This window comes from Malaclemys terrapin, chromosome 10 (genome assembly GCF_027887155.1).
Source record: "Malaclemys terrapin pileata isolate rMalTer1 chromosome 10, rMalTer1.hap1, whole genome shotgun sequence".
Taxonomy (NCBI): Eukaryota; Metazoa; Chordata; order Testudines; family Emydidae; genus Malaclemys; species Malaclemys terrapin.
The window spans coordinates 4,390,522-4,417,616 of NC_071514.1; the positions used below are offsets into that span (position 1 = coordinate 4,390,522).

Consider the following 27,095-nt stretch of genomic DNA (forward strand, 5'->3'; position numbering starts at 1 on the left):
TGGATTTCCCCAAAGCCAGCGATGCCTGGAGAATTGGCCGCCGCACTAAGGCCCTGGAATTATTCGATTCCCGTGGCCCAGATGTATTTACAGCCCTGGCCGAGCTCAGAAACACGGAGCACATCAGAGCACTTCGCCGGCCCCGGGAACTTCCTTCCCAGAGAAACTTCAGCCCCGGCAGCAGGGAACGGGGCTGCGGCTCCCCGAGCACTTGGCTACACGCAGGGGCGCCCCACCGCCTCTAAATCTGCCTAATTTCTCTCCATGGAAGACGCTGGTTGGTGGTAAGTGATGTAGCAAAATGAAATTTACACGATCAATAGACAAGCCTTTATTGATTAGGTTAAACCAGCGCCTTCCAGACCTCACCCGCCAGACTGAGCGAAAAGAAGCTAAGAGGAGCAATTAACTCTTGGTTGTCTCCCTGTCTGCGCCGGGGCAGGGAGATGCTGGGCGAACAGACTGGAAGGGAAAGGAGGGGAAAGAGCTATTCAACGCAGCGGCGGCGAGCCGGGAAAACCTTCAGCCGGGCCCCTGAACTGCGGTTTGAACGGTTGGAGCCTGCAGCTTGAAAGAGACTCCTGCGATTTCTCTCTCCCCCCCCCCCCCCCGGGTAAAAGGACTCTGGATTTCAAGAAAAATTCACTCACCTGCCCTTGGAACTGGCCCAGCTGGTCTCTGTCAGCTCAGCCTGGAGTTTTTGTCTCAACTGCTGAGAAGTTTTTCCTCCTTACAGCTTTTAAAAGCCCTTGAACATCCATTTTCCATTAAAAATCTCTTGGGCTGACCAGGTACTTATAAACCTTGAACTTTCACTGCAGGATTCCACAGCCAGCTCGTCTGCACGAGGAAGTGGCTGGGGTGAGACAGAAGCTCCTTTCCTAGCCAGTAAGGCTCAATCTATAAATCTTGTCCTCAGTGCACACTTGTAGTTTATGGCTAGACCCTTTACTGAAGGTAAACCCCCCTCCCCAGTCAGCACAAATCTTCAGCAACTGTACAGCCAGGGTCCAGCTCCATTTTCTAGGAATAAAGATGGGGATTGCTCACCCTGGGTGGTTCGTCTTTTCTAAAGCCACCACCATATTCTGACCCATCCACAGACTTCCTTCAAAAATAATTGTCATAACTAAAGAACTGTCACTGACTTGTACTTCCTTAGCACCAGAGGCCAACAGGCTGAGCTAATTACATTCGGAAGAAGAGGCCCCTGTCTGAATGAACTCCTAGTTTCACGTTCTTATGGGGCAGGGGTAATTGGTCCACAGTTAAGGTTGTAACTGAGTTCTCATTACAGGCCTGATTTGGGCTCCCACTCTGCTGCCTGCAGAGACATCTCTGGGCGCAGGTAGAATTACCCAACAATCGCTGAAATGAGTCCAAGAAAGGGTTCCGATTTCCCTACAAATTCAACTTGGAAACAGCCTCCCTATTTTTGTTGTTGGTTCTGGTGCCACTTTCCAGCAAACCCACGTCAGCCTCCTCCCCTGGACTCCCCTAACAGAGCTCTAAAGCCCCTGCTCTCTGCTACTGGCCCCATTTGCTACTGGCCCCAAGGAAGGCCAGCGTAGGCCATGTACTCTCATAGGGAAGGAATACTAGGCAGGCGTGGGGAGCAGTGGCTCAGGCAAGGATGTGTTGAGATTTGCACTTAAGGGAGGCCTAAAAATCCCTTTGTTTCATTCTTTTCCAACGGTGTGTATCCTGGGGTGGCAGAAGGACCACAGACAATCAGAATGCATGGGGTTTGAGGAACTGGGTAGAAGTTAGGATGGGTGGGGGTGGAAAAGGAGAAGGTTGGTATGCAGGAGAAATGGGACACGCAGGGCTCTCTGCACCTAGGCCTCGATGCACCATTAGCTTTCCAAGGCACTTAACTTTCTATGGGCGGGGCCTTAACTTCAGCCCAGTGTTTGTGCTGGTATTTTAGCGGTGAAAGGTCACTCACCAGGGAACCTCGTACAATCCTCAGAGACTCCCTCCCTCCCTTGCCGGTGGTCCAAGTCTGGTTGTGATGGAGAAAGGCCTGGCATGGTGTGCTTCGGTTGGAATTTCCCCTCTACGTTTATTTTAAACTGTAGGAAAATCAAGTCTGGTCTCCCTTGGTTCTGCTGGAGAACCTGTTGGAGGTCTTGGATTGCACCTATGGGGATCTCGCACACTTCCATGGAAGGGGCAAGGATGCTGAGCCATTAACAAAACCCCACCCCTCCTCCAAAATGTTCATTATTCACTGAAGGGAATAGGTGTTAACAAAAAAACCCCAAAAAACCTATGAAATACTCTCCAACGCTCCACTTCCACTCTTCTGCCTCTCAATGCTCTCATTTCATAACTACTGCAGCCAGGGGGCGTGTCTACACTAGCAACTACTGGGTCTGTACAGTGCAGCTTCCCCCGTGGTAGTAACAGTGAAAGCTGTCATGTAGACAGAGCTCAGGCATTTCAGTCACTATGTTTTCTAACCGTGCTCTGACACTATCTGAACCCTGACTACATTAGTGCTTCCACCACTGCCTACTATCAATGGAGAATTATGGCTCCAATTTTTGCTGAGTGTAGACAAGGCCATTGCATTTTTCAGGGCAGCCAAGACCCGAATCCCTAATGTATAAAGCCAAGCAGATTTTGTTTCAAACATTCCAGCTCTCCTTTCTCCATCATAAAGCAGCAAAAGGTTCCAAGACCAATTTCTTTTCCTTTGTGGGTTTACAGGTAACCTCTCCCTGGAGGAAGGCTATGCGACATCATTCAAAAAATAGATACGCTTTAATACCAGACTCAGTTTTCCAGTTTGTTTAAACCTCTTAATGTCAGAGAATGCATGCTAAGCTGAAAAGCTCTGCAGTGACTTTTTTAGTGACCACTCGGTTATCAATGCTAGCACATTATTGGTCATTACTTGTCACTTAAGAAAAAGTGAGCATAGGAAGTAAAAGGGGGCATTTCTCTGGCAGGTGGTGTTCCTGCATTTGTGAAACAACTGCTTGGTGTATTTCCCCAATTCTGTTTTCTTTGCCAATAAACGCAAGGCTCTTTGTGCGTGTAAGCTATTAGTGAGCAAACAAAGAATGACACTTTGCCTTTGGAAAACTGACAGCAGGACAGAGTTTGTTAAGGAATACAAGAAACTCAAGTATTTTCTAATTCTGTACTGCAAATATCAATGCATTTAGGATAAAACTAATGCTAGTTTCCCCTCAGAGGATTAGCTTTGACTGGTAATGACTACAGCTGGTATGAAAAACATAACATCTGAAAATCTGATTAAAAAAAGAGTAAAAATTTCTACTATCATCTTCTTTTCTGGATTTGTTTTTTTTTTTTTTTTGGTGGAATTTTTTCTCTCACTTTCAACTGGTTCTAACAGTGACCAGCTATGGATGGAATGACAAATTTGGGTTATTACAGCGATTTGAGACATATATACCTGAATAAAAGTGATGCACGTTTTGTGTTGAAATCCTGATTAAGTCATTTTGTGGGATAAGCACCTAGATGCCGTTTCCTTCCTTCCTATGGTTGTGCGAGAAACCGGTGCACACATTCCATAGGTTTTCTTTTAATTCTTTAGATTACTTCTGATGGACTCTTTTGGTATCTTCTGAGGAGAGGGATGAACTGCTGGAGGTTGTGATGGTGCTGAACTCGTTCCAAACATTTCTGCTTTCACATGACAGCTCTCTTATAATTTGGAACTTGGGTCACACTCCAGGTTTCATAAAGTCATGGCAGGAATGAAAGGGTGCAGAACTGGAGTCTTAATGGCGTTAAGCCTGACCCCTTAGAACATTCAACATTTCCAGTCCACCTGACAGGGAGGAGAGCAGGGAAAGCTAATTGCATGTTCGTCATCTCCTTTTCGTTAGAGTGGAGGGAGAGATGAAGTTAAATTGAAGTTTTGAAGGCGTTGCTGCTTTGGGCTAATTTGCTTAGCAGCAGGAATATCAAAGTAATTTCTAATTATGTATGTGTGAGAAGTGCCAGAGACTGGATTTCATTCTCAGTTTAATAGAACAAATATAACAGCAGCACAAATTTCCCTCAGTGCTGAGAACGTGCCTTGTTCCTTCTGTCGAGGCGACTTACGTGGTGCTGTCGTACCTGAGTGCCTCACAATCGTTAATGGCTTTATCAAACTTTAATGGATGTATCTTCACAACAGGAACAGGGAAGCATTGTTCTCCCCATTTTTATCAATGGGGAACCGAGGCAGAGAGACACTCAGGCCTGGTCTACACCTAAGACTTAGATCAGCCTAGCTACATTGCTCCATGTTGCATCCTGAGCGCCGTAGTTAGACTGACCTAACACCCGGCATAGACGCTGCTCAGTTGATGGAAGGATTCTTCTGGCGATCTAGCTACTGCCTCTCACAGAGCTGGATTAACTGCATCAATAGAAACCCCCCACTCTATCGATGTAGGAAGCATCTACATTAGGGCGCTACAGCGGCAGAGGCTGTAGTGTAGACATGGCTTAAGTACTTGCCCAGTGTCAAAAAGTCTGAGGTAGAGCAGGGAAAAGAACTCAAGTCATTGGAATGCTAGCTAAGGTCATAACCACTACACCATACTTCCTCTGTCGTAATCTAGAAGGTCCATCATTAAGGTGAGAGGGGAATCAAGTCCCCATGCCTATTCAATCCTGGGTATCTCTGCAGAGATCAGTTGTGGTGGTGCTTTGTGAAATGGACATGCGTCTCTGAGGACTTTACTCCTTTCCTATAGGCCATTCCACAGCCACCGGGATGGGAACAGCTTTCAGCAACTCCCCATAGTGGGTCAGACAGGAAGGAGTGTCTCATAAGTGAGTGGTTCCATATACTATTACCAATTCCTTGCATCTGCTCCAGTCCCCCATGTTATTTGGGGAAACACTGAATTCAAGGATCTGGAGAGGGAAAGAGGACAATGATCCAAAACTTCCACAATTATTGTCAGGTTGCTTAAGTATAACCAGAAAGACTGCAAGGTTAATGACAAATCTCAAAGAAACATAACACTATCTGTCAGTGTTGACGACGAGACTTTTCAAAGTTACATCAGTTAATATCAGAAGTATGAATGTGCAGGTTGAAATCCTCCCCACTGCCCCAGATGAAAGCAAGAGAAAAAGCCTTGTTTTTACTGACTTTTTAACTAAATCTGAGAGAGACTTTTTATCCAGAGCAAGCTAATGTAAACTGTTGGGAGATAAATAAACGAAAGAGCTGCCTATAGGCTGGTTGGCTCAAAGGAAAGAAATTTGTCTCACTTTAGAAAAAGGACCTGAAGGTATTGGTCACATTGACTCATTCATTGTACTGTTATCTGCCAGGAAGGTTGTGACACCGGAGCAATTAAGACAAACTTTAGTCTATAAGTTCATGCCTGCAATCTCTATACTTCAAAACAAGATAAATGATACCTCCAAGGAAGGAAACAAAGTATTTTCCAGACTACCTCCAAAGTAACATTTAGGATTTGCAATTGTTCAGCAGAAATTTTTCACTACAAGGGGCTTCATCTATTATTATCCACTTCAGTTCTTCTAGTGACATTTTAGTTTTAGCACAAGAAAACATCAGCATACATGCTTAATTTATTATAATAAAACACTCTGCGTCCTTCTTTTAAGAGCCTTCTCTATGCATTAATGTGAACGGAGTGAGTGTGTTTTTAGAACTAACATTTTAATATAAAGATTGATTAAAGATGAGCCAATCTGTTGTGAAAATGTAAACTGGAACCATAGTCATAAGAAGCACACACTATATCTACGGTAATTATTCAGCTTTCCTTTGAGGTAACAGTCAACGTGATAGCTCTTGTTCTTTAAATAGTAGTAATGAAAAAGTAGGGCATAATATACCATATTTGTACTAGGTCTATAAAGAGACTGACTGCTGCGTGATGCCTACAGAACATTTCATGTAACAATGAGCTTTACCATTCGACGACGGACAGGCATGTGGCAGTCTGAGGATACTGCTTATAATTGGGGTTGGGAGGATTAGATTATCATCGGTAAATGTTGATAAACGTCCAATTCACTGTACACACACAGACCAACGACAATACATTCCCATCGATAATAGAAATTTACAGCTAGGCAAAGTAAGAAAAATACAGCTAGAGAATTCAGTGGAGTGTGATTTCAGGCTATTTCCTTTGTATATTTTGACATGTGATGTTGACAATTTGTGATTTAATGGTTATAAAGCTTTAACAATGTTTGGAATCTCAGCATCTACTGTCATTTAGTAACTACTGTCAGCCCCCCCCCCATAGTCTGACAACTCATAATATATTGCAACTGTGAAGATTTAAATAGATCAGAATAGAAAAAAATGCTTAAAAACATCAATATCAGTCAAAATTATAACAACTGAAATCTGCCAAGCCTACTTCTTATTATGCAAAACTCCGAGGTGCTACTTTTAATATCTTGTCCACCCAACCCCCACAGTGCTGTTGGATCTTGTCAGAAACCTAGGTTGTCAGCTCGCTGGGGCAGGGCCTGTGTTTTCATCACTTTTTTGTATAGCGCCTAACACAACAGGGTCCAGATTGGGTCTGCTAGGAGCTACTAGGATACAAAGAATAACAATATTCAAATGTTGCACTATGGGAAAGGGAACTAAAGGAACAGAGGAGTTAATTACCATTTCTACATTTTCAGGAATGCCAAGAAATGCTTTTAAAGCAAAATGGCAGGATGGGAGGCACCTGAATGGTGCGGAATGCCCCAAGTTTACATCTATCAGCGAGCAGTGTGTGTGTTTTCAATTACACAATGAGTTTATGCAGGATTCCCAGCTTATCCTCCGCTTTACAGGATTTCTACACACCACCACCACTCATGAAACAGTCTATTTGCTTATATTATTTATTCAAAAGATCTCCCAGGAACCTTATAATACATTAAAATGGACTAAAGGCAATTTTTTTTTTGATTTCCCAATTTTTAACCTGTTAGAATAATGCCAATCTAGCCATGACCAGTCTAATACAAACAACACTTCATGTTCATATGTTCAGTAAGGTGGCGATAGAAGGCTCTTAGAACTCCTTGGTTTTTCTCCAGCCCCCTGGGGCCCTGTGCAGGATTGTTCAGGACATTTCCCAGTGGTTTGATCAGCCTCCTGTCAAATGTCCCAAGTGACGAGGTGTCCATTACTGGGAGACAATTCTGCACAGGGACTTCACCTCCCTCAGCACAACACTTCTTCAAACGCCCACTCCTCTGAAACCACTTATCCCACCGTCCCAGGCTCTGCCCTACCTTCCCAGACCACAACACTGATTTTTCTTCCAGCCACTGCAAACTCCCTCTCAACTTCTGGAGAGAGACTGCAGCTGCTGGGTCTGGGGACACTGTTCTGGTGGGGGATGGGGTAGAGCAGGCTGGGGTATCGGGAAATTGGGAAGGAGCTGACCAGGGGTGTGGAGAAAACAGTGTTTGGATTACAGTGTGCACAGGAGCTATGTCCAGGAATAGACTTTAGGTTGGGATAGAATTTCCCAGTGGAGGTGACTGAAGCCCTATGACTTGGGACATTTAAGATGAGACAGGGCAGATTACTGGAAACTATACCGTAGAGATATAGCATGTTAATCATATAAAAAAAGCTAACAGCTCAATTTGCCCAGGGATACAAATATGGTTCCCAGTGCCTTCAAAGGCAGGATCTGATCCCATGTTGGAGTTTTACCCTGCAATAGCCACAAATAAAATCCATGACATTGTCAAGGCATGACTGTTGACACACTTGCGGCATTTTTATTCTTCCAAGCTGACACCTTCACTTCTCATAAGGATGGTGAATGCCAGCGTCGTGTTTTATTAAACAAATACAATTAAAAAAAACCCGAACACATCCTTGATGTCTGCGGCCAAAGACAGTCTATACTTGCGTAGAAACTTCGTTGTACAGTCAACGTGTCATTTTTACAAGAGCAAAAGACTAAGGGTTAAAAAATAGTCTGGAGCCAAGAAATATACAGTACACTCAATAACAAAATATATATATACTATAGATGCTTTAAGGCTGTGTACACTTTGATTGAAGACAATTTGAGGACATTAAATCAGTCAGCAACAAAGGAAATGTGTGGAGAAAATGCCCTAAAGTCAGAAAAAGAAGCAGCAAATATCCTGAAAGGTTTTGTTGATGCTTCTCAAAATATTTTTTCAGTGAAATATGCCATCTCTCTTGACAGTGCGACGTGGGGCTGGTTTTCCTTTTGCTAGTCCCGGGTTCTTTTTCACCTCACCGCTGCTGTGCTTCCTTGCTGCTCACTGAGGGCCCTGGTGAGACCGTCTCTCCTCCAGCATCCTGCACACCCACATGGAGACAACTTCAGCATTCCCATCATTGTACTGCATGATGAATGGGTGGCCCTGGGAAATGGGAGAGAAACAGATTTAGCCACGATAGTCGAGTCTCTCTGCTTTTCAGAGTAAACTTTTTTTCTTTTAAATTTCCCGAAAAATAAATCAGAATCTCGTTAGCTTCTTAGTTTTGGAAATGTTCCTAGAACAATATAAACACACCATGGGAACTAACAGCTTTTTCCAGTCAAATCTAATAATGAGACACTGCTAATGAATGTCCCATCTTTTCTCCCAATGTCTGAGTACGTCTGGATGTAAGCACTGCCTGATTATTTTTCTTTGACTCTTACAGCCTCTTGTCTTGCTGTGGTACAGGATAAACACTCTGGTAGTAGGGAGAGAGATTTTCAGTTTATTATTTTTTTAACATTTATACTGTGGGAGTGCCTAGCGGCCTCAGGCAGGTTGGGCCCCATTGTGCTAGGCATGAGTTAAATGAGTCTCTGCCCCAAAGAGCTTACAATCTAAAAGACAAGCCTGCCTAGGAAGGAGCACTGCGGAAAGGGATCCGGGGGTTATAGTGGATCACATGCTAAATATGAGTCAGCAGTGTAACACTGTTACCAAAAAAGGGAACATCATTCTGGGATGTATTAGCAGGAGTGTTGTAAGCAAGATATGAGAAGTAATTCTTCCGCTCTACTCAGCACTGATTAGGCCTCAACTGGAGTAGTGTGTCCAGTTCTGGGTGCCAAATTTCAGGAAAGGTGTGGACAAATTGGAGAGAGTCCAGAGAAGAGCAACAAAAATAATTACAGGTCTAGAAAACATGACCTATGAGGGAAGATTGAAAACACTGGGTTTGTTTAGTCTGGAGAAGAGAAGACAGGGGAAATAACAGTTTTTGGGTACATAAAAAAGTTGTTACAAGGAGGAGGGAGAAAAATTGTTCTTCTTAACCTCGGAGGACAGGACAAGAAGCAATGGACTTAAATTGCAGCAAGAGCAGTTTAGGTTGGACATTAGGAAAAACTTCCTGTCAGAGTGGTTAAGCACTGGAATAAATGACCTAGGGAGGTTGTGGAATCTCCATCATTGGGGATTTTTAAGAGCAGATTGGACAAACACATGTCAGGGATGGTCTAGATAATACTTGGTCCTGCCTTGAGTGCAGGGGACTGGACTAGATGACCTCTCAAGGTCCCTTCCAGTTCTATGATTCTGTGATTTACACATGTGTCCTTGCTCTATAGACATAGAAGGGTGGTGCCTTAACTCACTGTGTGACCTAGCCCCTGGAACACGTATTAGCTCCGGGTGCTGTGCAAAAATAGTGAGTTTTCTTCTGACTTGGTCCTTGAGTCCCAAGTTCTAACACACAAGAGAACAAAGGCCACTGGCACACACAGGAAGACAGTTTGCAGAATAAGATGTAGAAGCTGAGGTTCGAATACACACACACACACACACACACACACACACACACACACACACACACACACACACACAGGATTCAAGTCATGTGGAGGTTGAATGAAGTCATTTGGAGGTTGAGGTGAGCTGTTGCCAAAGGAATGAAAAGCTCATATAAGTATAACTAAGAAAACCCTAAAATATCAACTCCCAGCTTTATCAGAAGCTACTGAAGGGGGCGATGGAAGAACTTACATCCCTAGTGCATTCTAGCCTGTGAATTCGGTAGCAGCTGCAGACACTGAAGAATTGTATCTAGGGGAGCTGCAAATAAACTGCAAGAGCATTTCAGGGTGAAAGAAAGACCTGGACTAAGGGTTCAGCAGCCAACCTAGGCTGCTCATGTCTCAATCTGGTGACAGTTCTGGAGGTGGGAGCAAAGTATCTTACTGCGCACCTCAAACGCAAAAAAATCCACAAACATCTGATATCCCATGTGCACAAATGAAAGCGAGAGAAGAACTGCCCGACAAAACCACCACCAGGAAAACCTCTGCACTGAATCAATCAGAAGCAGCTCAGTTTTCACCATATTAATCCAAGAAACCAACAACGGTCTAATCCAGAGATACCTCTCGTGAAATCTGCAGGGACTGAGAAGTACTTGTGGAAATCATCAGTGTACACAGGACAGTGTCAAGCAGAGGCGCAAACAGTTTTGCTTAATGGCAGCAGGCATGCTGAGAACAAGAAAGGGTCTAATAGGGTGTTTTGGGAAACCGGGGAGTAACTTGGGCTACGATGGATCATGAGGAAGCCCTGGGATAAACAGAATGCTGCTAATGCTAACAGCACCAGGTAAAAGCAATAAAACACTCCAAAGGTCAGGGCCAGCAACGTCAAAAGCTACAAGAATAAAATATGCCCAGTCTCGACAGAAAATATGGAGGATAAGCAATACGCTGCTGCTCATCAGAGCAGTTTCAAGGCTAGGAGCTGATCGGAAGCTGGGCTAAACGTCCTAAAAGAATGAAATGTGCAGAGAGCCCTTCTGGAAGTCCCTGGGGACCAGCCACTCCTCTCTCAACCACCTTCCCAGTGCAACCATTTCAGATGGGATGGAAGCAGCCTCTTTGGTCAAGGAATTGGGCACTTCAGGAGAGTGATGAGACTGAACACGACAGGACCTGGCACTGGGGACGGGGACACGGACTGAGAGGTCAACAACTAATCCCAGAACTACAGTGAGTTTGTTTCCCTGAAGTGAATTTTTAGTGCTGAGGAGAGGTGCCCGACTGACAGCCTTGGAGACGGAGCTTCTTTGATCCTACACAGCAAGGGCCAAACTCAGATTCGGGACAGAAGCAAAAGGGAAAGAAAACACAGCAGCTCCAGTTAGAGACACCAGCACTCTGGACACCGCAGCCAATTCGGCATGTTCCAGCAGCTTCATGTGTTTTCTGGAAACTCAGAAACTTTCTGGAAAAAGGGGGCAGAACAACGGCTGGCATGACCCAAACTCTGAACGTGAAGAGCAGCTCTCCCTACACGGAGTGTGTTATTCCAGTTCACAGATGGTACCAGTCCCCTGGGGATGGTCGGAAAGAGGCAGGAGATACACCAGGAGGAGGGCAGCATGGCTCACCTTGGGCATGCTGTCACTTTGCGGTCAGGATCAGATCAGGTTCTGCTGAACTAAGGGACCTTTGAACCAGCTTCACATGCTGGCTGAGGAAAATATATCAGGAGCACAGAGGCCATGGCTGGTGGTGGGGAACAGAGTTCGCAGCTCAATCCCTCGTGAGTTCTGCACATGGCCAGATACAGGCTTCTAAAAGGTAGGAAGCCGGCACCCTGCTGGGCCTGCATTTCTGAAGAGAGCGCTCACAGTTTGAGCTTTGCTATACACTTCTGTGGGAAAGTGTGAAACAACAGGGCAAGAGGTAACACAAAGACACTGAATAATCAAGCTAACCTCATCAATAGTCAGTGGGAGCCAGCTCTCATTTCCTTCATTCTCAGAGGGCTAATTCCCACAATTAAAATGGTGAGGGTTGAAGTAACATGGTCCACAAACTCCTCAAGAGAAGATGGAGATGTAATAGGTAAAGAGGAAAGGACATGACGAGCAGGTGGATACAAAAGTGGGACAAGCAGGTGGGGGCCAGGAGAGAGCAAGTGTGCCCACCATCTAATAATGATCAGATGAGGAGGTAGAGGAACATTAACAAAAGGGAGATTTAAAGACAATCTCCCACCGGCATGAAAATGCAGCACACTTTGGAACTAGATAAGAGATACTTTTACGGGTCCACTTAACAGCATCAACATCAGTTTCTGCAGACTGATGCTCTATACCTTCTTGTCTATATCCCTGTACCTAGTGAGACCAGACCTAGCAGGTAGTTTTATCATTGACCATCCACCCAGGTCACTTTTCATGCCCAAGCTGCTACTGAATCGCAAATAGCTTTATGAAGGGTTTCAACAAAGTTATCTCCCATACACACCAGCTAGCCTAACTTTGCTAGCAAAAACCAGTAGTTAGGAAGGTCTTAGACACAGCCTCCTAGCACAAAGACTATGTCGCATAGGCCGAGCATAGTACTGCTTACAAGGCAATGAACGCCTCTTCTAGGTTATACAGCCAGGTGCACCCTTCTAAGGCATTCTTCCCATGATTTAACTGCATTTCACAGCAACTATCCCAGGAAAGAATTTTGTCCTTTAGTTCGAATAGACTAGAAGTTGCACTCCTAACACGAATCACCATTGTAAACCTAATTGTTCATGGAAGTAGTTTCCACACCTTGTTCTTGTATTTCTCTATTTATCAGGTGCTTACAACCTTGGGAAACGCCCAGAGGTTCCAGAGCTGCCAGGAAGCCGGCCATTGACTTTGGGGACATGTGAACACTGGTGGTCCTGATGGGAATGTTGATGCTCCCGGTGGGTGGCCCTGGACTGCTGGTAGATCTTCCTTCTCACTCTCTGAGCCTGAGGAGGGCGAGACAGGTCTGGGGGACCAGGACAATGCCAATGCCGCCCATCTACCCCGATCCTGTCGGCCCTCTCCATGGGTCTCTACCGGTGACCTGTACCAGGAAGACAGATCCCAGTGCCATGCCTCCAGTGACCTGGCGATCGACGCCTCACGCTTTGAGAGCTGTGCCACTCCGTGAATCTGGAGCAAGAGGATTGACGTCCTGGTATAGGGGATCAACACTTTGCCCGTGGGGATCCGTACTGGCGAACTGGTGACAGGACTCTGGAGACCGGCATCTGGACTCGCTGGAGCGGTGCCGTGAGCTTGGAGATTGATCCCGCTGCTCCAGGGACCAGTGCCAGGACTCTGGGGACTGGCGATGCGCCTCCATAGATCTGTGCCGGGCAGCCGGCGAATGACACCGGGATCCCAGGGAATGACACCGGGATCCCAGGGAACGCTGCCTAGAATCCAGGGAACGACACAGGCAACACTTAATTCCCATTTCCCCTGCAGTGAAACAGAGGTAAAACAGAACCCAGATATCCTGGTCCATCCCCTTCTCTACATACTAGTCAATGTTCTCCTTTACACAGAGACTTTAGAATGAGAGTGCCTTCAACTACAACTGTGGAACTGCTGTAACGGTCTGAAACTGAAGGCCGGATCCCCAGCTGGGGTAATTCCACAGCTCAGTTGAGGATCTGCTCCTTAATGACCAGAGTGGCTTCAAACCAGAGACTTAAACATGACTCTTGTGTGAATTCAGGTTTCAGATTTAAATTCATCAGTTCAAATAACTTGCTTTCCGCTCCTCAGATTTTCAGTGCTTTTCACAAGGGTTCATACTGCAAGCCCTTAATTTAAGGCCTTGGAAATGGTGCGCAGCTGCTACCTGCCCTTTCAATCACTCTTCCTGAGTTTATTCTTCACAAATGCTGCAGAAATAGATGTTCTCCCCAAATATTCAATTATTGCCACTACACTGCTTAACCTCTAGCCATTCTAGACTGTACACAGCAACCTACACTGGTCAAGGAGCTCTCAACCTTTCATCTGTGCAGATGCATGTGTTCTTCTGTACAGTAATTGGTCAGAAAATGGCCCACTGACAGAAGAGAATGTGACTAGATTTTTTCGGTGATTGATTCTAGATCTTTCAGTTACATCTTTTGGTCATGGTGGCTCACAGTTCAAAGCTACAGGAAGTCTAGAGAAAGAGGGGACAACATTTAAGCACACAGAAGTGTAAAGGCACCGTTTATATGGATTTCTTTTTCCTTTCAACTCCCTCCAGCTGTTAGAAATACATTTGTTGTGGTCTTGACAATATAAGATCGGAATGGAGCTAAAGGGAGTGTGCATCCTCTCCCTGTGTGACATGCTGCTTCCAAACAGTGAACACGTCTTGTATATTTGGACTTTGAACTTTGACCTGAACATTTTCAGAACGATTTAAAAACACTTTGAGATCCTTGGATGGAAGGTGCGAGAAAAGGGTGAAGTCTCATTATACACAATTTAACCTAAATCTACCTATCCTGCCTTTTAAACGAATCAACCACAAACAAAGTAACAAAACACAGGTCAAGGACACAAGTGAGACGGGGGGGGGGGGAAGGGCGAGAGGAGGGGACGACACACACCAAGAACCCATAGCCAAGGAAGAGCACACACACTGGTCCAATAAAAAAAGAAGCTATTAAGCAAAGAGTCAGCTTCTCCCATGAATCTCTTTTATGAGAGACAGGCTCCCCGCAGAGGAAGACATCTCGAATCCAGGATACCCGTGCCGTTAAGCTACTTATACTGTGCAGTGGGAGCCAGCACTGTCGGCGGGATTTAAAATATCAGCTGTGATGTGTCCCAGACACATGGAGGCTGTTCCACGTTGTGGGATCTCAATGTGTTTCGACTGCAGTAGATCAAAGCGCTCTATGGAACTTTCAGTGCACCGCAGTAGGGTCCACGCAGACACTTGGCGACACGTGTGGTTGGCTAGCTAGAATACAGGAGATTGACACCCTCCTTGCCGCACACTACATCACCGTATAGACCAGCCCTCAAACCCTGTATTTTTCATACTCCTTTCCGCCCCAAGAGTAACCTTAGCTTGAAATTACCGAGCTTTCAGCGTTTAGGTTTTTTTAAACTACAACATTCTATCAGGGATTTTCTGTAAACTGTAGGGATGTTTTTGCCATTAGCTCCCTCTGAATTGTATCAGGTGTGGGAATTCCTTCTATTTTGGGCTTTGATTTGCTTTTTAATGTCACTCGCTGACACTGTTATTTACAGCATAGCCTTGGAAACTCTGCACTGGTGGGTCCAGAGCCTGGAAACTCTATGCTGGTCAGTCTCAGCTGTGCCACCTTCCAGTGAGACAAAACTTGAAGTCGGCACGGCTTGCTGGCACTTCATCAGACCCACTTTGGCTGGGCTGGGCTGGGGAGAAAGGGAGGGATGGATTTGAGACATTGTGAGAGATACAACTATATATAAACAGTAACACACAGTGCAATAATCCATCCGAGACAGCGTCTGCCTACTCAGGATCATGCATGGAGTGCAGGTGAAATACAGACCATGTAAAGGTACCTGAATTTAACTAATCAGCTAACGACACATCAGGGAAAACATTTAAAAGTTCCTAAAACCCCCGGAGGTTACAGAGGTAGCATTCTAATATACGATTAACAATAACCTTTTCATAAAACCACCCTGGCACATCATCATCATTTTGCTGCTACTCAGGTATCTAACCTTCTGTTTAGGTATCCAGGGTCCGAAGGTGACTAATTCTCATAATCCAAAATGGGTAGCCCAAGGATTATTGGGTGAGTCAATTAGGCCCTGATTCGGGAAAGCACTTAAGCATGTACTGATGTCCTACCAGTGCACTGTCCTGAACTGGGGCCTTCACCGGGACACCTTGTTTTTTCAAATTGGGGGTAGAAACTAGGAATGGGTTGAATAAAGTTAAACTCAAAACTACTAGCTCAGAAATGTAGCTATGGTGCTGGCAGTCTATGTAGTTCTGATAGCACTCCAGGTTGGTAGAAAGAGAGGGGTTTCCTTTGTTCCTGTTCACTAGCATTTCAAGAATAACTAAAAACCACCAGAGAAAGGATGCCAACTATTAAAGAATTCTGGTCACTGTGCATTTCAGCAACAAATAAAAACCACCCGCATCAACAGAAACCACTTTAGCATTGAGCAGTATGTTCCAAAACAAACACACGCAACCTGCTGCACTTAACTATTCTGTTATTGATTTACTTTGTTTTGCAAGGTAACAAAGACAATTATTGTACAGAAGCTTGAAATGTATTTTCAGTTGCCGTGAACAGTTTTGCAGTCACAGGGCGACCTGGAGTTATCTGCTTGGGGGCGTTTGGTAATTCTTTTGCCAAAACTTGTCTATTTATGACACCAGGAAGTCAGCCTTGGTACACTAGTTACAAGGCCTCCATTCTGCAATTGGATTCACATAGACAGACCGCTGCACCTGCAAGGTCATGGTCTAAAACTGTCTCAGAATCTAGGCTATAATTCTCCAGCAACATGATAATATGGGCACAGAACAGAACCTGGCTCATTTGCACTAATGTCTGAGACCACCCACCCATTGGAAATCAGCAAATAAGGGACCAATATAAGGAGAATGCTTTATAAGCATACTTTGTTCATGTATGGCCAATGGTAGATTAGCTAACATTTGTGACACTAGTCATTGTCCAGAGGAATCCTTTTTTAAAGGAAAAAGGGGAGTGGGGAGTCTTGTACCATGAGCCCTTCCTGTAACATTGAAGGAACTAATCAAGAGATATGTCCAGTAGGAGGTGCTTGGAGGATGGGGACCTAAGATATCATGATACCGTTTCATAATGGGTCTGATCCTGTTCTCACTTCATTATATTTAGGTTTCTATACATATCCATTAAAAATGAGAACTATCTCCTTGCCAATTCTTAAATACGCAACTATAAAATAGACCACTCCTGTAAGCCCCTGTCAACCAGGGATCAATACATCCACAACAGACAAGCTGCAAAAAATGTACTTAAGAAGATGTCCCATCAGAACCCTCCCATTTGCCCCCAGCTAAGGAAAATAATTGGACCTTGCATTTGCCAGGGAGTTTTTGCCACTGATTTAAATTGGGATCAGACTCCGGCCCAATATGATATAATCTGCAGCAAAGCAACGTAAACATTCAATGGGAAGTTGGATGCTTTAGAGCGCAGAGCATTCTGTACTGGAAAAGGTCAGGCAGGGCTGGCCGGAGAGTGATTGTCACCCAGCCTAATTTTCTGTGTCAACTCTGAAAATTAGATAAACAATGACAAACCAGGATTTTTAAATGAACTTGTCACATCTTATTTTCTTGATAAAGGGTTCATTTTTCTCTGTCCCACCAGATAGGTTAACTCTTTAAGAGGTAAGTATCTATTAGATGGTGCTGTAAATGGTTTACACATCTGAAATGAAAACAAAAGGGCAAGGAGAGTCCAAATGCAGAACCTTGACAATTAGAGATAATTGTCCTTGAAACATCAATAATTTAGCCTGACCAATTAAACAGCTATTATTCAAGGGGAACAGTTCCATAACTGGATTCATCTTTAAAATGACAGATTTGCTTTCACATGGCTGTCCTCATGTCTGAAAATATCCTTCCTAACACTAATTCCCTTCCCCCCGCCCATTGCAAGAGATTTTAAACGATATTCCTCAGCAGGTTTACAAACAGACTGGTTCTTTCCACACATGCAGCACTTTTCCATGATGTGTTTACATGCTTCATTGGTAAAGGCACGCAGCACACAGGATGGACACTGGCAAGACCACTACTCCATGTGGATAAAGTTCACCCTTTGGAGAGGTCTAGCAAAATAGGGCTCAAGTGGGTCTCAAATGGTGCATAGGCTTTGCACTGGCCTTCTGCACAAGGGTGAATTTCACCACCTCCAAGCACGTAATCTAAGACATCGCTGCTGTTGTTATATGCATTGAAGTACCTCCTAGCGGCCCCAGTCAAGGATCAGAGCTCCACTGTGCTATGTGCTATACACGCATACAACGCAAGGATGGCTGTTGTGTAAACAATTTGTCTTGGCCAACCAGACACTGTCCCTTTAACTGCCACTCATTGGGGCAGAGACCGCCTTTTTGTTCGTCGTTCGCACACACTTAGCACAAAGAGGGCCTGGGCCGTGGCTTGGTACAAATCTATAGCACATAATACTGATATGAACAGTTTGGTGAAATGTCTTTAATTCCAGAGAACTTAAGCCATATAATAGAGAGTATTTACTGTATTACCTTGAACGGTCAAATTATTACAGGGAAGAATTGCACGGATCAAGACATTTGAGTTTGCTGCTTTGGGTGGAGAAACTAAAAGATGGCTAATTATCAACAAATGCGAGTTACATTTCCTTGCACATCCTGACATCTTGTGCTAACATCTTTAAAATAGTCTTCCATTCAGAGCGGTACCAGGCACAGGCAGATGGAAAGTAAGACATTAATAAATAAAAAAAGAATACCTGTTATTAGGGGGATTATGGTTTTATGTTAATAACTGGCTGATATGAAGCAGAACAGGAATAGTTGGAGAAACTAGAAATGGCAATCAAAGGAGCTGTGCACTTATGCCAGGCATTTGTTGGCAAATAACCAAGGCTGCTGTTATTTACAACAGTGTCACTTCTCTAAAACCCTCTGTATAAATATCTTGACGGACTGGGCTGGGCTCCATTTCTTATAAACACACACTGTCAAATTATGTATTTTCATTTAAAAGTCTGAATTCAGCATAACAAAAAATATCATAAAAAGATCCCAACTGTTGCACTGGTACACAGACTATGAAGATGATAGCAGTGCCTTTAGACAGCATTTCAAATACAGTTTATTAGTGTGTGATATGAAAAGGGTATTTTTATTGCATGATATAATGCAATGGGACCTTGGGCGCTCTGCAGAAAGACCTTGCACTCAGAAGTGTAATGAACCCCTAGTCCAAAAAACATTATACTGTACATTAACCTATCATTAATGGCACATTAGGGCTAGGGGCATTGCACGCTTGCTGGTCAGGGCTCCATCAGGACAGTATAGAGAAAACCACACTGTCTTCACAGGCTTAAAACAAATAGAGAAAATAAATATTACGGATAGCTACAGGCTGCTTTAAAGGAAGTTCACTCCCCACTTAACATGCAATTTTGATACCACATTCTTTTTTTTTAAAAAGGGGAAGAAAACAATGCAGCAGTTTATTAAGCAGTATTAGAAATTGCATTTAAACGCTTTCAAATGATAAGTGAAATTCTCTGTGAGGCTTTGATATGGAGATTTCCATGTACAGAACACATAAAAAGCCATAGCATCTTTAAAAAAAAATAAAATCCTGAAACCCTCTCCTCTTCAGCTCATCCTTTATTCACTTTATAAACTTTCATGCCAACCCACCCCACCTGGTATGTCTGGGGATTCAGTCAGTAGCACCTTTTTCTCCATGTATCAGTAAGTGCACTTTGATTTAAACCTTATAAAACCACTATGACACCTGTTATATTCTTCAACACTTGGGATATTTCAGTCCTTTCTCCAACCTCTGAAGCCCATCCTACCCCAATGGTGCCCACCCTCAGGCCACCCCACAACCCTTTGGCCGTATGCCAAGACAGCCTGGACAATCCTTCCTTAATTGGCTAGAAGAGTGAGACAGACACTCCTCCAGCAACATCCTATAGCTTAAGGAAACATGCACTGAGCTAAAAGACCATGAGTTCTAGGCTCCAGCTCTTCCTCTGACTGCTGTTAGTATTTCTGTGCCCTTTGCAACCCTCATTATTAATCAACGCCTCAGACCATAGGGGAGGTAACTATCATTCAGACCTTTTGCAGGTAGAACACCAGGGATTGCACAAGGCACTTCAGTCACAGCTGGGAACAGAAATCAGATCTCTAATATAAGAGATGCAAGTCAACTATCCGGTCACATGGCTTTTCAGAAGGTACATGCAAAATCAGGTGCTTGTGTAACACATATTATCACAGGCTGGCTGTGTCACCCTCTAGTGGCAAGACCACATACAGAATTTTTGAGTTTGCTACCACCTCCAGTAGTAAAGGCTGTTACATCCTGAGACCCCAGATTCAGTTCCTATGGACAAGCCAAACAGGGGAATTGTTCAACTCAGTTGTGATCATATTCTGCTCTCGCAGCCAGGAATAGCCACCAGGCATCTTGATGTCTAACATTCTCTTGCTGTATTATAAACAGCTGTGTAATTCACTGGCAAAGTGTGTATTTTGTCTATAGGCTGGTCCTCAAAGATGTTAACAGCATGTTTCCCTCCATCAATGACTTCTATGGCTGAAGTGGTGTAAAAGTTATGGGTTCAAACGCTGCTGACGACCCATATGGACCATGGAGTATATAAAGTAGTGCAAAGACCTTGGAGTAATTGTTGGAATTATTTTATTTGCAAAAATTTGTACTTAGAAGTGAATTTAGATGTTGTGTCAATATCTAATGCGTATGCCTACCCATATTACAATCACACATTCACTTGCAGTGTAGACATATCCTGTGTATCTAGATCAGTGGTTTTCAAAGTGCGGGTCGTGATCCAGTACTGGGTCGCGGCACGTAAGGCACTGGGTCATGGCAGCTCTGGTCAGCACTGCTGACCGGGCTGTTAAAAGTCCCGTCGGCGATGCTGCCTTGCTAAGGCAGGCTTATCCCTACCTGTTCTGACACCGTGCTGTGCCCCAGAAGTAGCCAGCAGCAGGTCCGGCTCCTAGGCGGGGGGGGGGCCACGGGGCTCCATGTGCTGCCCCCGCCCCAAGCACTGGCTCCACAATCCCATTGGCTGGTTCCCTGCAGGCGAGAACTGCGTGGAACCGCCTGCGTGCCTTCGTCTAGGAGCCGGACCTGCTACTGGCTGCTTCCGGGGCGCACCGCGGTCCGTGGTGCCAGGACAGACAGGAAGCCTGCCTTAGCACCCCCGCTGCGCTGCTGACTGGGAGCCACCTGAGGTAAGCCCGCGCCCCAATCCTCTGCCCCAGCCCTGAGCCCCCCCAAACCTGTACCCCCAAATCCTCATCCGCAGCCCAGAGCCTGTGCCCCCGGCCCAGAGCCCTGACCCCCTCCCACACCCCAATCCCCTGCCCCAGCCCAGAGCCCCCTCCTACACCCTGAACCTCTCATTCCCAGCCCCACCCCGCAGCCCTCACCCCAACCCTCTGCCCCAGCCCTGAGCCCCTCCCACACCCCAAATCCCTCATCCCCAGCTCCGTTGGGTAGCGGGCATCAACCATTTTCTTCAAGTGGGTCACCAGAAAAAAAGTTTGAAAACCACTGCACTAGATGAACCCCCATTTGTGTAAGCTTCAAAAAGATCAGCACTTGATTTAACAGACACCCCTTTCCATCAAGGAAACCTCATTCTCTAAAAAACATTAGCTCTGATGACACAAAATGTTAGGGCCTCGCTAATGAGCTACGGAGCCTTTCATCTATAGGTCACCAGTTTGAATCCAGCCAAGCTTAATACAGATTAAAAGTGGTTCCTGTGTAATGGCTGTTTGGTGGGTCCTATACGAGATCGGTTTGGTGTGCCCCAGTTCTTAGGTCCTGCCTCAGAACCTCAGCACCATGCTGTGCACTAGACTTGGAGCAGGGACTGTTTGTTCATACAGTATTTAGCACAATGGCGCTCCAATCTCAATTGGGCGCTCTAGCAAAAGCCAAAGTTACGTTATGATAAATGTGCGAGAGTTGCCACACTATAATTGTCACACACTAATTAAGGGGAATGGGAGAGTCCACAAATCAGGAGAAACCCCACCTACCATCAACCAAAAAATAATAATCTTTTACAAAACAAACAAACAAAACCTAAGACTTCTTGCCCCATAGCACCTGTAACCTGTGCTGGCTTGGAGGGTAAATAAGGACTTATTTTATTCAGAGACTGGTAAGTACAGGGGGAGTTATAAAGCGGCACAGATCAGTGGCATTTCCTGGACACGTGATAAAGCAGATATGCAGGGGGAGGGATAGCTCAGTGGTTTGAGCATTGGCCTGCTAAACCCAGGGTTGCGAGTTCAATCCTTCAGGGGGCCACTTAGGGATCTGGGACAAAATCAGTACTTGGACACTGCTAGTGAAGGCAGGGGGCTGGACTCGATCATGTTTCAAGGTCCCTTCCAGTTCTAGGAGATTTAATGAAGATATTCTTTTTTAGGGGCGGAGGGATAACTCAGTGGTTTGAGCGTTGGCCTGCTAAACCAAGGGTTGCAAGTTCAATCCTCGAAGGGGCCATTTAGGGAACTGGGGTAAAAATCTGTCTGGGGGGTTGGTCCTGCTTTGAGCAGGGGGTTGGACTAGATGACCTCCTGAGGTCCCTTCCAACCCTGAGATTCTTAAAAAAAAAAAAAAATCTATGAGCAAAATCACATGTTAAAGTTTCCATTCTGCTTCTGCATCAGCTTATTTTGAACAGTTAAAAGAACAGCCCCACTGTGTGGATACACTTCCAGGTGTCTGTTAAAATGCTGAATTTGTTTGTTGCATGGCCTCCCTAACATACACTGTAATTAAAATGTTGATTACTAAATGGTTTAAATATATGACAGACAATGCAGTTAAAGCCTACAGTTAGGTCAATATGTGATTTAGATTTGCCATTTATAAACCTTCATTTAAATTTTGCATACATTAATCACTACCATACTTCAATGTTCTGATATCCACCTGACTACACTATTCAAATAAAACTTGCTGCCCCAGGGAAATCCTACTTATTCTTAATTGTTTCGAGGCTTTGATGGGCTTTTAATCTAAGATTAATTTATGCAATTTTAAATAACTCTTCTTATGATTAATAAGCTTGAAAATTAAAAAGAGTCTAAAGCAATTATAATGAGCATTTGGTCATAACCTCATTAGGAGAAGGAGTGAAGGATACAGCTCTGAAATTCGTACAAGACTACAATTTAAGGTTACTTTCAGAGAAGTCAAACATAGTTCTTGAAATTGCAAAGGCAGATTAGCCTAGGTCAGTGTCAGACCTATGGTCATCTAGATTACCATACTAATGATTTTATCTCAATGGTGACAGATAAGATGTTGAAAAGAGGTACCAAAAATACTGGCAAATGAACAATGCTGCAAAGTACTTAAGCCCTTGGAGCGGTTTTCCATTATCCCTGTTTAGGTATCACACGGGCTTTCAGAAGTGCCCTGGACATTTTTTGGAATTTGTATCTTTATCTATGAATCAACTTCTTGCAAAGCCGTTTCACTTTTCATATGGTATAATTAAGGTGTCACTAATTTTCCGCTGGCCTACTCTTGTCCACGCTCCAAACCAGAGAGAGTGCTCCAGTTTAGAGAGTTCGTCTTTAGACAGTGGAACTGCATCAGCGCAATGGATGGTCCTAGGAGGGAAAACTTCTTACCTTGTAATTCTGCTTTTCTGAAGATCATCATCATGCAGGACACTCCTCAGTCTCATGCCTCCAGTGCAAATCACATGAAAACCTCCCCTGGTTCCTAACATTTTTGATCCTCATCTATACTGCAAAACCGACCCCCCGCGGTAGCAAGTCTCAGAGCCTGGGTCAGCTGACTAGATTCACCCTGCGGGGCTAAAAATAGCAGCAGAGATGTTCCCACAGGGGCTGGAGCCTCAGCTCTGAAACCCGGCGATGGGAGGTGGGGAGCCCTCGGAGTCTGGCTCCTGCCCGAGTGGGAATGTTCACACTGCTATTTTTAGCCCCCTAGCGTAAACCCCATGAGCCCAAGTCAATTGACCCAAGCTCTGAGACGTGCTGCCGCATGCTGCTTTTTGGCAGTGTCTATGAACCGAGACAGGATTAGGTCACTGCAGAGGCCTCTGAGATTGAGGCAGGCCTAAAAACACATTGCTCTCCAGCTGACCTGTCTCATCCTGCATCCGAAGAAGTGGGCTGTAGCCCACGAAAGCTTATGCTCAAATAAATGTGTTAGTCTCTAAGGTGCCACAAGTACTCCTGTTCTTTTTGCAGATAGAGACTAGCATGGCTGCTACTCTGAAACCTGTCTCAAGGGTCAACAATAGCGAGTTAAAGGAGTTTCTTGCATGACTCTTTCTCGAGACACAAAATCCAGCAGCAACATCTGTGTATTGATGGGACCTTTGAAGAATGAGTTCATCACCTATTTTGATGGGTGAAAATCTGGTTACTTTCACAAAGGAGAAAAACTTTTATAGTAATGTCCATCTTCTGTTATGATTTTTAATATACATTATTTACACGTGGTTGACACCTTATTTAAGAATGGACTTAGGCAGCCATTTTTGATACTGCAACAGTATAGATTAGAGAGACCTGACGTTTATTTGGCAACCTGCAGATCATGCTTTCCACAGCAATTTCACTTTGATAATTTGTTGAAACATCAACTGCCTTCAGCATCCCCTTTGGTGCTTAACTAACAAGCCAGGTGTTAATTGCAGGTAATGACATTTTCCCAGGTTTATTGCTTCTTAAAAGACCAATGCAACAGAACTACAAGGAGATTAATATGCCTACAGTTGATCTGAGCCTTTGCAGCCAGTGCTGAGGCTATAAAGAGTAGTATATAGGAAAAAGAAGAGTGGCAGAGCAGCTGCTGCTGGGGCCGTGCTGCCCGGCACACTGGGGCCGAGGCCTGTCTGGGCTCCTTCGGGAGAGGGGGGCAGAAGAGGAGGAGGAAAGGGGGGCAGAACGGGAGGGGTGGGGCCGGGGACTAGCCTCCCCCAATGGCAGAGTCACCAGCTGCCCATGTCTAAGTGTCTACACTACAGCACTGCTCCCGCTGAGGTAAGTGCTCCACTACACCGACCTAATATCTCTACCACCACGAGAGGCGTAGCGCTTAGGTCAATGTAGTTGGGGTGACGCAGTGTAGACGCTGCGTTACTTACGTCACCTGTCAGCACCACGCAGAGCTAGCAGTTCGGAGCCCAAGTTCTCAGCGCCGCGCAGCCGGGCTCCCAGCGTGGAGTTCCACGCAGAGCTGACAGCCTGGGCTCTCAGCCCCCGACACTGCCCCGCTTAAGTTGGCACAAGCGCAACTGGTGAGGACGCGCACTGCCAGCAGAAAGACAATAGTGTGGACATGAAATACCACAGTAACACCGCAGTGACTGTAGGTCGACTTAATTGTGTACTTTCAACCAGGCCAAAATCTTTCCATTCTAATAATATAGAATAAAATTAATAATAAGAAAGAATGTTTTTAAAAACTGACACACTCTTTAACGTGACACTGTCTCTGTAATGTATATACGTATTTGTGAGAGGTATACAATAATACAAACAGTATTAAATGACCCAAAGTGAAAACCATGACAAATCATATCCATTTTGTACAGTCAACACATGCAGAATGTCTAACTCAAATGAATTGAGGTAAAACAGCATATAAATTTGTGTAGTCTTAGAAGACACAGACAGCAATGCTACAGAGAAAATATCACCACTAGCTACACAAAATATAAATTTTCCTTTAAAACCACACAAGGCCATTGAAATGACCATTCAGATACTCCTGCGATAACAAATGATCAAGGTCATCAGAATGACTTCCGTTCTCCGCCCTGCATTTTCACAGCATGCTTTTCAAACAAGCCTGGTTACACAAGAAGAAACTCACTCTTTAAAGTTAGTGGGCCAGATCCTCAGTTGGTGTAAGCAGACGTCAGCGGAGCTCTGCTGATTTACAAGAGCCGAGGATTTATCTGCACGGCTCCAATTAAATTGTAAATAGGCAGATGCACATTTATGAGACAATGAACTTTTCCATACAAGTACTTTGCTATTACTGCCTCGATAAACCTGCACATTCCAGTGCTGAAGCATCTGCCTTCATTGGGAGTTAAAGCAGAGAGTTCCAGAGGAGAGGCACACAGCTTAAAAAATCATGTTTAATTTAAAAATTAGAAACTGGAGCAGGCTGTGAGCACAGAGGTTGATTGAAACAAAATTTAAATTCCTGTCAAGCCCATTTAAACACAGGGGCCCTTCATAGACAATTAGCTGCTCCCTGTGAATGCTGAATAAACTCGGGCCTGGTCACTGTTAGAAGAGAGTAGGCCTACTGTGAGGACTGGGAAAAAAATTAACTAAAATCAGACTGTATGAAATATTTAGCCTCCCAGTTTATCACAGGGGTTTGAAAGTGTAAACAAGACAAAAATCGATTCCTCGGTGCCCTCAAATCAATCCCCCAAAATGGTTAGGGCATCTGTTTCTTCTAAATTTTGTTTACTCTGGCAGATTTGCCTTAATTGCAGTTGTTTATCTCCCATTGTCCCCGGGGCCCTAATCTCCCGATTACTAATACTTAACACTCATTTCACATCTAAAGCTACTTCTAATCCTCAACAGGTTTCTGGGGCTCTTAAAATTATTGAAACCGTGGAGACAGGAGACACAGCCTCTTTGTGAAAGGAACATTTTCTTATCTACTACCAGCTGGGTCCAATCATCACCAGGGATGGCTACAACAAAGGTGCTAAAAGGCTCTTTCACAATCACTGCTACTCTACAGGGAATTCAGTGGATAAAAAAGAGCTTTGATGGAAAAAATCTGAACAAGAGGGCTGTAACAGTCCAGCCAAATAAAGTTACTGTCATAATCAAATGCTGTCAATCACAATGAAAATCCAATTAAAAATGTTTCAGAGCAGCCCTCTTAAGTAGAAAAATATCCCCTATTTATACGCATTTTTGCACAAATTAAAAAAGTAGTATTAACTGATTTTTTAAAAAACAACTTCAGGCCCTGATCCTGCAACTGGATTTGTGCACAAGAATCTGCTGGCATGCGTCCAATTGCAAGATTGGAGTCAAAGTGTACGGGTCACCAGAAAGTCTTCGGAGGCACAGCCCTCTCTTTTGCTTTCTGTATATTGCACTGATAGGCAGTTGTTGTTATTATTTAAAATTTACACTGAAGCTGTACCTACGTGCTCCAATCACGATTCAGGCAAGTACTGCGCAGAGATACAAAGATCCATTCTTTATCCCAAAGAGTTTAAAATCTATGCAGCGACCGAGTCCATTTGCAATTCCATTTTTATTTGGATTAAATAAATGATCAGATTAACAAATCAGTGTTATATGCCAGCCTGCTGTAGGACTGGTATAAATGACATGATTTTTAACAGACAAGGTGGGGGAAGTAATATCTTTTAGTGGACCAACTTCTATTGGTGAGTGAGACAAGCTTTCGAGCTTACACAGAGACCTGAAGAAGAGACCGGGGTAGCTTGAAAGCTTCTCTCTCATATCAACAAAAATTGGTCCAATAAAAGATATTACCTCA

General features: G+C 44.4%; 1 protein-coding gene across 6 annotated transcripts in view; it reads right to left on the bottom strand.

Annotated features, from left to right (window-relative positions):
- Nucleotides 1-7,738: 7,738 nt before the first annotated feature.
- The window catches only part of MAP2K5 (mitogen-activated protein kinase kinase 5), a 186,708-nt gene continuing 167,351 nt past the window's right edge, over nt 7,739-27,095 (bottom strand). For all 6 annotated transcript variants that reach the window (XM_054041147.1, XM_054041146.1, XM_054041145.1 and 3 more), the window contains one exon: nt 7,739-8,385. In XM_054041147.1, the coding sequence (XP_053897122.1) occupies nt 8,281-8,385 (105 nt within the window). In that variant the 3' untranslated portion in view covers nt 7,739-8,280. The remainder of the gene's footprint in view (nt 8,386-27,095) is intronic.